Source organism: Saccostrea echinata, unplaced genomic scaffold, assembly GCF_033153115.1.
Source record: "Saccostrea echinata isolate AGI-Se365-2 ecotype Australia unplaced genomic scaffold, CSIRO_AGI_Sech_v1 ptg000010l, whole genome shotgun sequence".
NCBI lineage: Eukaryota > Metazoa > Mollusca > Bivalvia > Ostreida > Ostreidae > Saccostrea > Saccostrea echinata.
The window spans coordinates 10,242,333-10,260,000 of NW_026889759.1; the positions used below are offsets into that span (position 1 = coordinate 10,242,333).

The following is a 17,668-nucleotide window of genomic DNA, read 5'->3' on the forward strand; positions in this document are numbered from 1 at the left end:
CTATTGTATTCCCCAATCCTGAGGCCTAACAATAAATATTAAAGGAGTCTTCAAAAATCTTTTTCTTCATTACTAGAGACCTAGCAGGCAAACTGAATGATTGATAACAATGAGCAGTTAGCCCCCTAATTTATCCTTATGTCCAAGACCAGGTTCAGACTAATTTAATGCATTACCAGGGAATCATTACCAAAAAATTGTCACGTGGGTGTAGTTCAAGGTGGGGTTGAGAAACCTGTGATACCCGGGTAGCAATCATGGACTGTAGGCTTTGCAAAGGTCGGAGAATTTGCCACTACAGCAAACATGCATTAATTTAAAGAAAACCTCTTAAGCTGCTGAAAGGTATTTTGGTGTTTTGCAAAGAACACTCATATTGCCTGCAAACAGGAACATTGCTGATTAAAAATTGATTTTTTTTCCTCTTTGAAAAGCAGATCAAAGTTCATGATTTGGTTTTTATCCTATACTTGGAAAGATGAAGCCCAAGGGCCTTAACGGTCACCTGAGTACAACAATTTAGAGGATCCATAAACTGATAAATGAAGCTTTGTTGTCCAAAAGCAAGAAAAATAGTATGATTAAGATCAACAAAATAATTGGTCTAGTATCTATCTATCTCTCCCCCATTTATCACTATTACCATGCAGACTTTTAACAAAATATCTATTTTTAACCCCTTATTATTACCTCTCACATTGGCCTCACTTGGCCTTTGAAGAACATTTAAAAAGATAAGTTATTTTTTGTTTCATTTTTATTCATCTATTATTTCCAAGTCTACCTGATCATTAAAACTATGAAAGTACTTTTTGTATTATACAATTAATGTTCTTGCATAATTCTCTTATTTTATTAACCTTTCAAATACTTTATCTACAGTGATTAATTATCAAAGGAATAGAGCCCTGGCCAGGACCAGAACACTTGACTAAATGGTCCAGATGTTCAAAATTCTGGTAAAAATACCCTTGCTTATTAAAACTTTTACTCTGTTTGCCTCCAATATGCCCAGGAGCAGAGAAGATTTTCAAAGAAATAATGCATTTTCACTATTTAACACAGCCCTACCCCAACACCAGAACCCATGACCCAGGGTTATGAAATTTACAAATCTGGAAGAGGTACCCTCATCATCATAACTATGCAATTAGTTAAAGATTTTAAAAGAATTCACACATTTTCACTATATTATCAATAACCCCCCCCCCCCCCCATCAGAAAAACAACAGAACCCCTGGGACCAAAGTGTTAAAAATTTTGTAAAAGCATCCTTGCTCATCATAACTATACACTTGTTTCTTTGCTTTATAACCAGGAGTAGAAAAAAAATATTTTGAAAGAAATTATGAATTTTCACTATATAATCAATAGAGCCCCCCCCCCCCCCTCCTCACCAGAACCCCTGACCCTGGGGCCATGAATTTCACAATTTTGGAAGAGGCATTCTTGCATATCATAACCATGCACTTCCCTTGTTTAAATAATACCCAGGAGCAGAGAAGATTTTCAAAGAATTGATGCATTTTCACTATATAATCAAGAGCCCCGCCCTAACACCAGAACCACTGACCCTGGGGCCATGAAATTCACAAATTTGGAAGAGGCATTCTCATTCATTATAACTATGTACTTAGTTTATTTCATACCCAGGAGCAGAGAATAAAAGAATAAAAGATTTCAAAGAATTAATGCATTTTCACTATATACATGTACATGTAATCAATAGAGCCCCGCCCTAACACCAGAACCCCTGACCCAGGGGCCATGAAATTCACAATTTTGGAAGAGGCATTTTTGCTTATCATAACTATGTACTTAGTTTATTTAAAACCCAGGAGCAGAGAAGAAGATTTTCAAAGAAATAATGCACTTTTACTATATGATCTATATAGCCCCACCCTAGCCCCAGAACCCCTAACCCTGGGGCCATGAATTTCACAATTTTGGTAGAGGGCTCAATGCTTATTACAATCATGCCAACAGTTTGACTGCTTGATGTCCAGGAGTAAAGAAGAAGATGTTTAAAGATTGCATTAATTTTAGTGGTTTTTGCCCCACCCCTCAGGCCCCAGGGGGGCAGGGACCCTGAAATTCAAAAATTTTGTCCCCCTTCACCCATAGATGCTATATGCCAAACTTGGTTGAAATTGATTGAGCGGTTTCAGAGAAGAAGCTGAAAATGTTCAAATGTTAACGCACGTCTCACGACAACAGATGAAAACGGATAGCAATAGGTCACCTGAGTAAACTCAGGTGACCTAAAAAGTGGTCATTATTCTCCATGGGTCTTGCATTAGTGTAATAAATACTGGTATTGAATCCCAATTTTTTGCTGTTAAAATACAGAGAAAGTATGCTTGTCATGTTCAAGGTCACATTGAGCCTAGCACTTGCAAGAAGTCTATTAACATGAATGTCATCTAAAAATTCAAAGAAGAGACCAAACCAATTCAACATAAGTAGGTCAAATGAAAAGAGGGCAAGTCATTTTCCTCATATTTTTAAAACATGTTTGGGACAGACTGTCCTTTCAAAGTTGAAAAGACACAGTTTATACATGTATGGTATATTTTATCAAGTATGTCAAAAGCCTTATATGAAGAATTATCCATCTTGAAATTTCACTGGTCGAGAATACTGTATTACCATATAATGCACTTGTTAACATGATGTCAATATAAACCCTCTATGTTCCCTGCAGACCAAATAGCAAATTCTCTATGTTGTTTTCACTTGACCTCACAAGGAACCTAATACCATCGTGTAAGCATCAGACAATGTCACAATGTTGAAGCAATATGAGCTACAACTTTTATATCGGAAATTTTTGTGACTAACAATGTCAATGACAGAAAAAAATAACATTTATAAACTTCTGTTGTTCATATTTGCAATGGAAAAATTATTTAGAAGCTTTCATTGATGCAAAATTCCATTATTGTCGTCCTGTACAATATTGATTTCTTATATAATATTATACATTCAATTGTACAAAAACCTTTCTTCTGAACAAAATTAATACTTTATTTTAGTCTAATTGATAATAAAGGTTTAAATTAAATTACTGGCTGTGAAAGATTGACAGACATCTGGCAATGTGATTACTGTAAATCACTTTATTTGCCAGAACTTTATTTCATGTAATTACGTAAGACCATCTGCTCCCGAAAATTTTATATATTTTTATTACTGAAGATTACATACAACAATGACAAGGATTTGTGAAAATTCTGCCTCATTTATAAATACCAAAGAACTTCAGTGCAAAAATAAGGTTCGAGAAATTTGGTGATTTACAGTATCCAGTGTTGCTTTGCTTTGCAGGTGACATGGACCACAAACTGGATACTGAATGTGCATGATAAACTAAATAGGGCATCGATCTCTTTATAGTGAATATTTTCATTTACATATCAAAAATAAGTAATATGCTTAGAGAAAATTATTACTTGGGTTACAAAAGTGTATCCACTCTCTGAAAAGACATAAAAAATTATCCAAGATAAAGGTTTTCTGCAAGATTCAACAACTAATACACAAGCAATACAAAAAAAAAAGTACCGATATTTCTACAAAAAGCTTGAAATATCCATTTTTATGTACATTTTTATAAAAGAAAGTTTTGTCTTGTACATGAACAGTTTATGTCAAATGTTCTAACTAGATTAAGATTTTAACATAGGCCAATTATTATACACTATACTGGTATTTTTATAAAATTTTCAAGAGGCTTTCGATTGATTTTATTCCAGTACAATAAGGCTTTGACCTTTAAAACTGAGGCAAAATAATGAAATATTGGACAAAAAGATGAAGGTCCTCATCCATGTTCATATCCAGACCTATATAATAGTCTGTTCTCAGATAGCATCTTTTGTAAATTTGATGTTCAGTATGATAAATAATGATGTGCTGCTATATTGCTTGCATCACTCTAATAAAATATCCAGAATATACTGTAGACTTTTTTTGTGTTTATTTATCAAGAATTGTCCTGAACAACATCTGGTCGTATCGTAACAAACACCTCGTCGGTCGGGTCAGTCTCGTAAGATGGCTGCCCACGTCTCGTCTCCAGTGATTTTTTGGCCTGGATTCTGGACATGTATTTCTGGGCACCTTTCTTCCTCATCAAATGTCTCAGCTAGAAAACGATATCAATCACTGAACTCAATTGCAACACAATTTTGAAAAGTAAGGAACACGTTATTAAGACAATTTTATTTTATTTAAGCATCTGATTTAATCTCTTTTTTTACCATCCTGTGATCTATAATTAATCCATTAACCATGGTGCTACAATTCAAAATCTGTTCCTATTTTACAGCCATTACAAAGACTGATCAGACACTTCATGAGCAAGATCACTTACATCATTTGGAGATACATAATGGGGGTTCTGGTAAAGTGTGGCTCCTCCAAAGCTCCCCTCAAATATCCTGATAGGGTTCAAAACAAATCGGGGTCCTAAAAAAAGCATATCCAAATATTACATGTAATAGGAAATAGTGTTTCTTTGACCCTCATCATAAATCGCAAAGACTGTAGCAAATCATTATTCAGGGGAACAGTTTTCCATTTATAAATGGTAAATACATACATGTAGTTTTTAAATGTACAAACATACAAACACCATAGTTATTTAAGTTAAGGCTTTCTCTTGTCTTAAAAACCAAATGTGAAACTAACCGATCTCTGCTAAAGAGCCATCCTCCTCCAGGATCTGGTAATTTCTAAACCAGATCCGGTTGTCAGCTATGGAAAATGTGTAAACATGATCAAAAAATGGCTGGCTTTTGGGATGATGGTTTGGTGTGCTGAATATCTGCAATAAAATAACATTCATACACTGGTTTCCACCAACAAGTACACATTTATTTTTAGTCAAGATAGGAGATGAGAGATAAAAATAATTTCCTGACTCATACAAACCTGTATTAAAAGTTCTTTTAAGAGGCTCCAGTGTGGCTCTTTATCAAATTCCTGAAATGGGTTAAGTTTTTCTGTTCAGTTATCAAGTCCATATCCATTAATAAAAATGTTATTAACAATCTGTTCTAGTTGAATAAATTCTCATTTTTTATTTTTACCTGGTCAAATGAGAGTAAAGGTCTGGAGCCCTTCAGACAATTCCCTGTCATCTTCAACTCAGACATTGTGTGTACTGTTAAAATGATAATAATTTGCATGAAATTTCTACTTTATAAGTAGTTTCATTTTTGAAAAACCTTTAGATTTGTCATATACATAAATCAAATGTATCTTCTTACAGTTTTCTATCAGGAATTTGGCAGATGGGCCTCTTGGTACATTTGATAACCTGCAAAAATTTATAAAAAATCTCAATATTCTATTTTTAACCTCATACCGTATAGCGGGTTTTCTTGGCAGGTGTAAAATTTAGCGTTTTGCTTGGCTAAAGGTATGCCAATAATTTTGGCATAATTCATTTTCGCGAACACAGGGTTCCAACTCTTTGCAAAATAACACTAAGAAGAACACTGAATATTTTAGCTATCAAAATTTTAGCGGACTCCTACCAAAACGCCAAAATAAGCCAAAATTAACACCCCACTAAAATAACCCGCTATATGGTAATCCATTTACTTTTTTTCTTGAAACATTGATACATGTGTGCTCTTAAACAGAGCAATTACTATGTGGCACCATTACCACATGGAGTCATTACCACATGTAAAGATCCTGCTTCTTCTTTGCCTCCAGGTAAATACATTTTGAACAGTTTCTCATTTCACACATCTGTAAACATAAGTGTACCATAATTTAAAACATATGAAAGGTAAATCTGATAAATACATTATCTTCAAAAAAGTACCAGGTTATTTGTTTAGAAGAATTACAAATGAAAATACAAACAAATCTTTTTTAAAGCAAAATTAATGTAAATCTCAAAACACTTCAGAAACTAACCTCATTGATGACAAACAGCTGATCTTTCCTGTCCATTTTTGATTCTACAAATAAATAAGATTAACAGAGAATAAAATCATAAGGATAAGTGAATCAGTTGATTGCATTTCCTGATACAAACCTACCTATTAGTATGCTCATAAGGACCAATGTGTGCAAAATACTCAGTTAATATGCTTATTTATTATTCCTCTGTAACTTTGTTATGAGTGTAAATTTTAATACTAGTTGTATAAAACAAGAGATCCAGGAGCTACCATGCTCATCTGAGTAACATACACTTAGTGTAGCGATCTAGTTGGAGCAGATCAAAGATCTAATTTTAATTAGATTGGATTTTCTTACATCAAAAATCTTGCTAAGTATACACTACAACCATAATAGCAATGTGTTCCGATCACCCCTCCTAATTCTTCATGTATTAAAAAGAAATCTTCTATATAATTATTTCAATCACATGTAAATTCAATTGCAATTTAAAACACTAACCAGCTTTTGAGTGAGGCATAAGGGTCCGTAAATCATTCATCAAGTGACGGCCCCTGTATGAGATCCCTCGAGATGAAAATACAAGCACTCTTTCTTTGTTTGTCCACTTTGCCTGTTAAACCAAAATACAGTGATTATGCTTAGAAAGTCAAAGGACGGATATATTATCATATATCACTAATAAGTCAAAGAAATATTTACACTATACTATTAAGCCGGTGTATGAGAAAAGGGGTCTTATGACATAAAAATCACAAAATTGGGTTTCTACTGATTCTTTAAGAGGAAAACATAAGGAATAAGAATACTGTAGACATATATTTTTCCATGTGGGATTAATTTACACTATGTACACAGTCACAAATTTTCTCCACAACCATAGTTGGTGAGACCATGATACACCAAGGAAAATATAGTATCTGGGCCATGCAAATGTGTACCATCCAGTGCAAGTAGGGCTGAAACGATACACCCCCTCCACGATATGGTACGTATAGCGAAACTTGTGTCGCAATTCAATTTTTTCAATATGATACATTTTAAAAAAGAAACAAATTATAAGGTTAAAAAAAACATGTATTCAGATTTCAAAAGGCAGTAAAAGGTGGTGATACAATAAAGAACACTACTTGTGCTTCTGTAGATTAAAAGTGCACTTTGTAGATTAAAAGTGCACTTTGTTCGTGTCAGTACTAGCAGTGGCAGCCTGTTCAGAAACTTTCTCCGTCGCAATTTTCTCCCTCGTGTGTGTCAAACTATTAAAATGAGGTCGAACCCGATCTATTTCAAGGAGTAACCAAACCTGATTATAAAAAAACATACCGAACCGAAAATCGAGATAGTGAATCGAACATTGAACCGAGCAGTAATATTGAACAATATCAATATTTCGGTGAATCGTTTCAGCCCTAAGTGCAAGTATTTCATTTTCCTAGATCAAGTGTTACATTGCATAGGTTTGTCAGGCCAAATAAAAAAATATATGTGGTTCCGGTTACCCGACCGTCCCTATTTTATACCCCCTACCCTAAACTTTTTTTTGGCAATTTTCATATATTTTCCGGAATTTTCCCCGATTTCCATCAATAGCTCCGGTTTAAGTTTTAGTTTCAGCAATGACGGCCTCCTTGCAAAACATAGTGCAAGTGTTTAATAGTGTTAAATCCAAAGCAAGCTAGCATGTAGGTGTCCCCTACCAATATTGACTAGTATATTATCACAACACATCCAAATGCCACTTGCAAAGCAGTGATAGGTATTATTTAGAAAAATTAAGAAAATTATTTTGTTTAAAAAAAAAAATCCCTACCTACCTACCTACCCTAATTTTTTTGGAGGTGTAACCGGAACCACACATATTTTTTTGTTTGGCCTCATCAACTTGAAAACAAAATATGTGTACTTTCTTTTAAGTGAGAAAATATAGAGGACCTATCTGATCAGGGTGAAATAACTTTTTGGTAAATGGTTTGGATACTGAGTACCCTATCAGTGCTCAGGGTCTTGAGATAATCTGAACAAACACTGGTATAAAGTTACACGTTTTTGCTCAGTTTGTCTCAAGACCCTGTATATCAATATTCCCTACTACTCATTTAATCCTCTTATCAGGGACCTATATACTAGTATATAGGGCCCTATTCTTATTTTCAGCAATTTTCACATAAGTTGAACTAAAAATGCAACAATAGAACAGGTTAAATGGTGTTTCTGTTATAAAAGAAATGGTGTTACAATAAGTTATTTACAATTCAATAAATAGGTAACTAGTGTCCATGTGGTTTACACATTAATAGACTTGCAGTGCAATAGACTTTCTGACATTCCGAATTTGCTCAAACGAATGAAGAGAAAAGGGGTTGATCATGCTAATTTTAACGCCTCAAACCTGAGTTTTGGGAATTTCATCAGAAGATATCGTAGATTCTAGCACTACTTCTTCTCTGACTTTCTTTTTCTTTTTTCCAGTATGATTCTGCTCGAGTTTTCTTTTCGTCATCGCGTGCAAATGTTGATAACCCTGTACTTCTGCGGAGCTGTTGTGCAGGGTGCAAGTCAATGCGTTCCTAAGAATGAAAATCTGAAGAAGAAAAATTGTTTCATGGTCATTAATTTTTATTTCATGAACAATTAACTTATGAAAATAAAAAAAAATGATAATCACAGATTCCATGCCCTATGTCAACCCTGAGATGCTTTGTTTGTTAATGCAGACATGGAAAAAAAGGGTGGTCGCTCGCCTATCCCCTGGATTTTCATTATTATTAAATATTGACTCATTAATCTATTCTAAATGCTTTCGGACCCTACAGCCCCTTATACATTTAAATTCAAGAAGTAAGCTTCTTTTTCGAAACTGTTATAAGAAATAAACTTAATAATTTAGTTCATTTTTTGATTACTGAAGCACGAATCATTCAATGTATGAGTTAATATCTTTGTTATTATTTTTAGAAACATATTTTCGCGAAGATTGTCTCACTTATTTTGAGATGTCTTCAGAAGCAAGTGGAAAAGAGAAAGATTCTGGGGTAAATGGGTCACCAGTAAATCCAGCCGGTCTTAGGAAACCCCTCCAATCTACTCAAGAAAAACTTCGAAATGAACTATGTATGAATCAAAATTTCGAATTTACTCTGTTCTCTGCACATGTTTTAAATTAATTTTGGGAAGACTACGTCTTTCGTGTTGTTAAATTTTGTTTTTAGACATATTAATTTATATTTTTGATGCACAAGCTGTAGTACTTAATGTTTTGGGATATAATAACAAGATTTGTAATTTACCATCTGGTAGCATCATTAGAAAAACTGAAACTGAAATGACTACAAGTTCGCATTGAATTTCAACTTGTATTGCAAATTTTGCAATGTTCTCCTATTATTTCTTTTTAATTCTGAAAAAAATAAGATATCTATGTATATAACAAATTGCATATGTGATGGAACAACCATAAAAGAATAGTGTATGCCACGTACTTTAAACATGATATCATTAATTTTTGGTGTACATGTACTTCAGCTACCTTTGCAAATAATTTGAGTTTATTTGTCTCAGAGTATTGTAGTTGCACAAATGAGGCAAACATATTTATTTGCTAGATCTCATTCTGATTAGAATTAGTTTCAATAAGCATGGTAATTAAGTCAGAAAAGATAAAAGTGGTCTAAAAGCTAAAAGAGAAACAATGTAGTTTTGTAAAATGAGAACTCATTATGGTTGCAATACAATTCCAGGGTGATGTAAGCAGGTATATTTTGTTTTCTTTTTGTTTCAGATTCACCAAAAAAGCCCCAAAGCAATCTCTCAGTTAATGCACCAGAATTTGTACCCAGGAAGGTTTGTATGAGATTTCATTTTTGTATTGTTTTACAATTATAGTCCGTAGAAATAAGCATATTTAAAAAGTAAACCTGACACATTTTGTGGCCAAAGTAAAGAAGTGTACTACCAACTGACCAATTCAATGGCTAATTGAATTTTCAAACTTATAAACATGATAAATAATATCATTCATTTAGTCCCAGAATACAGATACAAAATATTCTAAGATTATTAGCTTAATAACTTAATAAAGGCATGTTTGTGAATCCAAATAGGATGGGAATATTAAATGCACTTGCTGTTGAACAATGTCACTCCAGACTGGAAAATAAGAATTGTACTTTTGGCAAGATCTGCCTGCAAAAGTGTATAATTATCTAGAATCAAATGATGCATAATTTCAATGGCTCTTTTAGGAGAAAGTGTTTCTTTATCTTATGTATTAAAAGTATTGTTATACTTGCTTAATTGTGGAGAGTGGTCTCATGAATTGTAAGGTAAAAAGCTCTTTGTATTTGGGGACAAGCCATAGTCGGATGTACATTGTAAATTCAAGGAAGTAATTTAAATTGGATGCCCCAAAAAACCTGGAAGGTCTAGACAACTTAAAGAGGAACAACAAAAGCAAAAAAATCTTTTGATTTATGTAGAGAAAATACAGTTAATCATCCAAGAAATAAAAAGATGTAAAGCCCTTGCATATGAATTCAGATAAACTGAAAAGGTGCAGCTTATATATGGACCTGTTTTCATCAAATTAGAAGGGGTTTATAACTGTTTTTCTATGATTGGAAGATTTTTTGCAAACGATACATCGTAATGATCACCATTACCCCAACCATTTATTTAAGCAGTACTTGACCTCCAGTTGAAGAGTTACCATGTATAAAAGATATATCTTTAGCAGTGGTTGTGATAGAGAAAATACAGTAAAACTTGTCTAATCCGAACACACTGGTTCCATTGAAATTGGCCAGATTAGACAACATTCCAGATAAGACAATACAGGATTTCAAATTAAATTTACTGAAAGGGACCAAACAATTTTACATCATAATATACAAGATTTCAGATTACTCAACATCCAGATTAGACAAGTTTTACTGCAGTTTGAGTTCTGTAAAATTAAAGGTAGTGGTTTGCCTAATAAATGTAATTGGTCAAATTTTCAGGCATATAAAGATGTTGATGAAGGATTTTCATTTGGCTTCAATTTTGTACTAAATCAGAATAAAGTTAGGTGAGAGAATAGATGAATTATTGGTAAATCAGCAGAAATGTAAGGTTGCTGGAGGTTTGGGCTTTTTGAGTGCCCTTTTGCTGTATTAATGTAATCTCAGGGATAGACATTAACTTTCAGAGTCACTTGCCATTCGGGCAAGTGATCTCAAACTTTGACTTGTCCAAATGCAAAACTTGGTATTGCCCAAAATTAGGAAAGAACTTCGGAAGAAAATTATTAATTACTGCAAACATTATGATAAGAAAAATGTGAACAAATACACTACTGTCAATTTTGCCAGTTTTATCTCCCTGAAAAATGTCGATGCATGCTGCATTTGTAAATAAATGTATACTGCTTTACTTGTAAATTTAACCTGTTAACACACACTCCCATGCAACAATAACACTCCGTTTTCTTTTAATAAATTCATATTTTTAAAAATTATTTTCGGTAGGATCCTTTTGTGATTCGTGATTTTCAGAGATAACAGTGAAGCAACGCTTAAGGAAGATAGTTCCTATGAAACATACATCTTATCTTGATCAGGATACATTGTGTTACACTATAATTATATTCTGTGCTTGAATAAATAATCTTATTTCCTAATAAGAAGTTAACAAAATTTTATTAGACGTAGTAAGAGTGTATTTACTAAACGAAAGACAATAACGAAGCTGATTTTTAGATGAGTGGTATAATCCAGAAATGCTACCAAGGAATTCCAAGAAAAGCATTGTCATCAGGTGCATGGCGGAAATTAAGCGTTCAATTTATTGTTTTATTTATAAATTAATGTAAACTAAATAAATATGTACATTTGTATAAGAAAAATTCACTTGCCCGATTGGACAAGTACGTCGACAATTTCACTTGCCCGAACTAAGAATTTACTTGTCCCGGGCAATCGGACAACCGTTAATGTCGATCCCTGAATCTGTGTGTCTTTTTATCAAGACTGATTCACCATTGCTAGAGTTATAGATTGGTAAATGAGCCAAATTATGTGGATACATCACAGCTGAACTTTGGATTGGCACCACGTCTGTTATCATGGCATATGCATTGGAATAACTCTCCATCAATTTTACAACATCAACATGAAAACTGGAACTGTTATTTCAGGTTGCATCAGTGAAATTTTTATGAAAATATACATCATAGTGAATATTATAAAAAGTCTTCATGGTCGCTTCAGCTTCAATTTATTTTTTTAGCAAAAAATGCAGAAGTCAAACATGTCGGGATAGACCAATATATACCAATTCTGGTGTAAAGTTACTTTGTAATTTACTGTTAATTTGCAAATCATGGTAAATCACGCATATTTAATATATCAGAATACTAGTACATGTATATATAATTTTATATAATTGCTACAAATTTAACGTCATTGTTTATTTTTAGGTACCCCATTAATAGAATATACACATGATATATATGTGTTCTACACAATTGAAGCATTTCTTGAGAACAGTTCATTTTCAGGTTCATATTTAATTAAGACTGTCATCTTACAAGAGTAGAAGTACAGAGTAGAAAAAGAACTCATAGTCTTGATTCAAAGGGTGTCTGTTAATGAATTACTGATTCATTGTTGATAATGTTTGTATAAAAGATATGAACTCTTAAAAAGGCATATTTGATTTCATTTAAGTAATAATTTAGAAGGTAATCTTGGCTTTTATGCCAGTGACTCATCTAGTCTGTGTACAAAACACATTGGACATAACATCAGAATATTTCAAATGTGCCAGGAGTCTTCATCAGCTATGCATGATTAAAAAAAATCCTATCTAATGCTTATGTATTATATGCTTCTCAGATTTAAAAGAAAAACAGCAAGTTTGCAATCTTTTTTAATTTAAATTTTCATGTTTTTTTTTATTATCTATAATTTTCCATTATTTGCAGGCATCACAACTTCAAAAACTTTAGTTCTTCTGTTCACGCTTCTGACAAAAGCAAATAAAAAATACAGTATTGTATGAAAATGGCCAGATTGTTTGCTTGCAAATAGAACCTTGTATATCACTTAAAATAAAAAAAAAAAAAAAAATTGAATTAAAAAAAAATGATCAAAGTCTATTATCACAATTCGTTGGGATACAGTATGGATTAGGGCTTTAATTCTTTGGTTACTTGCTTTTTGCAGACTACATTTTCTGTAACAGCTGCCGAATTTGTTCCCAGACAGCAGCCCTACCCTCAGTATTCAAAGGTATAACACATGTAATCTGTATGTGTCTGTCACTTGTACGGGAGGCTAATCAGTTAGTTCTGTCCTTCCATTTGTCTAAATCTGTATTTTGCTTCGTCCAGTCAAAATTTCGTCTCTTCCTTTTGAATGCATGGTTTGATGCTATATGAATTCCTGTATTTCTTCATAATATACCTTTCCCATGATTTCATCTATTAATTTGGCAGTAAGAGGCATGTGTTGAAGTTTTCTTTTCAGTATTGTTAGCATTAGTGTTGACAGTAAATTTGACTAATACATATTATTCAGATCTCTCGGAAAAATCGGACTAGCATGTGTCATCTAAGCACAAAAAGTACAGTACTGTACAAACACAATACTTTAAAAGTTTACCTGACCATGCTAATTTTACCAAAAAAAATTTTGTCTCACCTCTCATTGATAAGGCTTGAGGGTGTGACAGTAACTTGTGTTTGAGGTAGTGATTACAGAAAATTTGTTCTTTACTTGCCATTCTGAACAGTGTGTGGGTGAAGTTGGACTTGCATGTGTCATCTGAGCTCCAGAGTGATATTCATAGTACTTATACATAATCTCATAGTTTATATAACCACTCTCATTTTACTTACTGGTGAATTTCCTCCCCCATCTCCTCCCTTCATTGGTGTAGTATGTAAATGCTAGATTGTCACTTCATGGAAAATTGGTAATTTTTCATCCTCATTGCAAGAATGATATTGTTATTTTTTAGTTATGAACAGGAAATATCTCTTTAATTGAATGTAGTAAATTTGGTCTCACTCTTCTTTTCTCTTTCTCTCTTGGTATTTTTTTCAAAGTTTGAGGTCAATTTTGGAAGTGGCGTTCATAAATGGAACTTGTATTCATAAATTGAATCTTTTCTTTATAAACAGCCATTCCCTTTTCCCCCTTTCCATGACCTCTTTGGTCTCTCATGCATGTTTAAGCCTGCACTATTACTAAAATCATTGGTTATGTGGATTATGTAATCTTAAATTTGTATAAATTTGAGAACACTGATTCATCATAGAAAAGAGGCTAGATTTGAAATTCAAATCTGGTTCATTTGATTTCATGTTTCATGTTTCATTGATACAGAGATAAAAATATATACAGTAAAACTTGTCTGATTAGAAATACCATTAGTTCCATAGAAATTGGTTGGATTAGACAACATTCCGAATTAGATAATATTTTATCAAATGAAATTACTGAAAGGGACGTAAGGTTGTAATAGGCAAGATTTCGGAAAACACAACATCTGGATTAGACAAGTTTTACTGTATATATACAAAAATTTAACTTTAAATGTAGGAGGCATATTTGAAAGAAGAAAGAAAATAAGGAAATTGCCACTATACAAATGTAAAGACAGTGGATAAAAGATGGATTTTAATTTTTTTTTAAATATCTAATTTAGAAAGAATGATTATTTTACAGGGCTTGTATGAAGGCTTCCAGGATTTACAAATAGGGGAGTACTACATACCGACCGCTGAAGATGTCTTAAATAGTTTCCAAGAAACATTGACCGCTCTCATCAGCCAGCCAGGTAACATGGAGGAACTGATGAGGGTGGTTATTGATCAGATGAAACAACTTCCAGAATCGGAACAGTCCATCCTGGATAGGGTTATAGATATGCTGTTTGAACAGGTAATAATATACTGTAAATCACTTTTTATTCACGAGAACTTTTTTTGCGTAATTACGCGAGACAATGAGCTCATGAAAATTTCATTCACCCGTATATTAGTATTCCTAAAGATTATATAAAGCAATAACCATAATTCATGAAAATTTCGTCTCGCTTAGTACGAGTAAATGACTATCTCACGAATATAAGGTGTCGCGAAAATTTTGTGATCTACAGTAGGACATTTGAAATCTGTTGAAACTGTGTCATTAAAAAATTTAATGCAAGATATTATACTAGATACTATACTTTCTTTTTAAGGACAGACGATGATTGATGCAAACTTTTTTTTCCCCTAAAAACCATGAAAATAACAAATTTAGTCATGTTTATATAATTAAAATGAATAAGTTTACCTGCATAGATTTTAATTTTTAATTCAAAATTTCACAATAATGTCCTATAAAGTGATAAAAAATTGTATAGATGCAGAAAGATAGAATTTTGAACATCTTAGAAAGTTTACAGTTTCTTAATATTTTAGAAATTTGATATTTGCATCATTTACAACCAAAATAGGTCCAAAGATATATACCAATCCAGATATCCATTTTTTTATCATCTATCCTTAAATGAATGTATAAGAAATGACAAAATTCATTGAAATATTATCTAGAATGCCAAAATTCATGGTTATCAATATTTTAAGGAATGAGCAGAAGGGTGGGTTAATTTTCTGTAATACTGATGTTTGGTTATTTACACATTTTCTGAATCAAATATCAAACTATTAGCAACATATTAGCAACTATTAGCAACATATCTATGTCTTAGGTATCATGTTTTAGAACAATAATTTGTTTCTCAATTCAAATTTTTAAAATACCAGTATGATTTTCCAATACTGTATGGGTATAATACCTTCTATAACTTATGGGTACCATACTCAGGAATGTTAAAGTAATGGGCCCTACAGAAAGTGATAGAAATTTTCATGCCTTTTTTAGTATAAATTGCGTTTTTTTAAGAATGATTTTTATGACTTTTCTGCTTCCAGTGTGTAACAGAACCCAATTTTCGATATACTGGTGCAAGACTTTGTAAGCTGCTATGTAAAGAATTAAAGTCCCATCCAATATTTAAAAATTTTAGAAGTGCATTTCTTACAAGGTATGAACAATATTTATTTTCTATGCTTCATGTTTGTTTTTAGCTTACCTTGCTTAAGTCGAGATGAGCTTATGTAATACCCCTGGCATCTGTATTAGCGTCCCTGTTAAAGTTTTTGGAGCAGGTCCATTCCCAAGTAACTTAAAGCCTTACCTGGACCAAACTTGCATGGATGAGGCATCTAGGGGTAGACTTGCTTCAGATGCTGGATCTGACCTACATTTTACAGACGAGTGACCAGGTTAAAGTATTTGGACGAAGTCCATTCCCAAGTAACTATAAGCCCTACTTGTACCAAACTTGAATGGATGATACATTTAGGGATGTACACAACCAGGCCTTCTCCAGATGCTGGATTTGACCTACATTTTCTGGTTGAGTGAACAAGTTTTTGGAGCAGGTATTCCCAAGTAACTACAAGCCTTACATATACCAAACTCGCAGAAATGATGCATCTAGGGATGTACACTACTGGACTTGCTTCTGATGCTTGATCTGACCTATATTTTTCAGGTGAGTGATCATTAGCTCTACAAAGACTAATCTTGCATGGATGATGCATCTAGGGATAAACAGTTGTAGACTTGCTTGTGATGCTGAATCTGCTTACATTTTCCATATGATTGACTGGGTCAAAGTTCTTAGAGTTAGTTCATTCCAAAGTAAAGTAACTAAGCCCTCCTGGAACAAACTTACGGGGAAGATGCATCTAGGGATGCACACTATCAGACTCATTTTAGGTGCTAGATGTGACTTACCTTTTAAGATCACATGGGTCAAGCAGTTGACCTATTGCTACCCGTTTTTAGGTCACCTGAGTTACTCAGGTGACCTATTGCTATCTCTTTTCGTCTGTCGACGTGCGTCTGTCATCGGTCGTAAACTTTTGAACATTTTCAGCTTCTTCTCTGGAACCAGTGAACCAATTTCAACCAATTTTGGCATATGGCATCTATGGATAAAGGGGAACAAAATTTGTGAAATTCGTGGCCCCTGCCCCCCTGGGGCATGAGGGGTCGGGCCAAAACCATCAAAATTAATGCAATCTTTAAAAATCTTCTTCTTTACTCCTGGACATCAAGCAGTCAAACTGTTGGCATCATTGTAATAAGCATTGAGCCCTCTACCAAAATTGTGAAATTCATGGCCCCAGGGTCAGGGGTTCTGGCCCCAGGGTGGGGCTATATAGATCATATAGTGAAAGTGCATTATTTCTTTGAAAATCTTCTTCTCTACTCCTGGGTATTATTGAAACAAATTAAATACATAGTTATGATAAGCAAGGGTGACTCTACCAAAATTGTGAAATTCATGGCCCCAGGGTCAGGGGTTCAGTTGCTAGGGCAGGGCTTCTTATAGATCAAATAGTGAAAGTGCCTTATTTCTTTGAAAATCTTCTTCTCTACTTCTGGGTATTATTGAAACAAATTAAATACATAATTATGATAAGCAAGGGTGACTCTACCAAAATTTTGAAATTCATGACCCCAGAGTCAGGGGTTCTGGTGCTAGGGCGGGGCTATATAGATCATATAGTGAAAGTGCATTATTTCTTTCTTCTCTACTCCTAGGTATTATTGAAACAAATTAAATACATAGTTATGATAAGCAAGGTTGCCTCTTCCAAAATTGTGAAATTCATGGCCCCTTGATTAGGGGTTCTGGTGTTAGG

At 33.5% G+C, this 17,668-nt stretch overlaps 2 protein-coding genes across 3 annotated transcripts in view; one reads left to right on the top strand and one right to left on the bottom strand.

The window, feature by feature from the left end:
• Nucleotides 1–3,170: 3,170 nt before the first annotated feature.
• Nucleotides 3,171–8,465, bottom strand: LOC133184713 (ribosome biogenesis protein BRX1 homolog). Its single transcript, XM_061319786.1, has 10 exons — nucleotides 8,312–8,465; nucleotides 6,424–6,535; nucleotides 5,935–5,978; nucleotides 5,693–5,763; nucleotides 5,274–5,323; nucleotides 5,094–5,167; nucleotides 4,936–4,986; nucleotides 4,693–4,828; nucleotides 4,376–4,470; nucleotides 3,171–4,147 (listed from the first exon to the last, which is right to left on the bottom strand). Exons 1-10 carry the CDS (start codon nucleotides 8,420–8,422, stop codon nucleotides 3,986–3,988), a joined length of 906 nt encoding a protein of 301 aa, XP_061175770.1. The 5' UTR covers nucleotides 8,423–8,465; the 3' UTR covers nucleotides 3,171–3,985.
• Nucleotides 8,466–8,866: 401 nt separating this feature from the next.
• LOC133184714 (polyadenylate-binding protein-interacting protein 1-like) overlaps nucleotides 8,867–17,668 on the top strand; it is a 19,036-nt gene continuing 10,234 nt past the window's right edge. Inside the window, exons 1-5 of one of the 2 annotated variants that reach the window (XM_061319787.1) lie at nucleotides 8,867–9,033; nucleotides 9,701–9,762; nucleotides 13,125–13,190; nucleotides 14,631–14,846; nucleotides 15,884–15,996. In XM_061319787.1, the coding sequence (XP_061175771.1) occupies nucleotides 8,916–9,033; nucleotides 9,701–9,762; nucleotides 13,125–13,190; nucleotides 14,631–14,846; nucleotides 15,884–15,996 (575 nt within the window). In that variant the 5' untranslated portion in view covers nucleotides 8,867–8,915. The remainder of the gene's footprint in view (nucleotides 9,034–9,700; nucleotides 9,763–13,124; nucleotides 13,191–14,630; nucleotides 14,847–15,883; nucleotides 15,997–17,668) is intronic. The other variant, XM_061319788.1, reaches the window with a different exon arrangement.

Excerpts from the sequence above, each read along its gene's own strand:
- LOC133184713 (XM_061319786.1), bottom strand. The coding sequence starts at position 8,422 with ATGACGAAAAGAAAACTCGAGCAGAATCATACTGGAAAAAAGAAAAAG. Across the intron at positions 6,536-8,311 it reads ATGAAATTCCCAAAACTCAG|GCAAAGTGGACAAACAAAGA; the intron begins GTTTGAGGCGTT and ends TTGGTTTAACAG. Across the intron at positions 5,324-5,692 it reads AAGCAGGATCTTTACATGTG|GTTATCAAATGTACCAAGAG; the intron begins GTAATGACTCCA and ends AAATTTTTGCAG.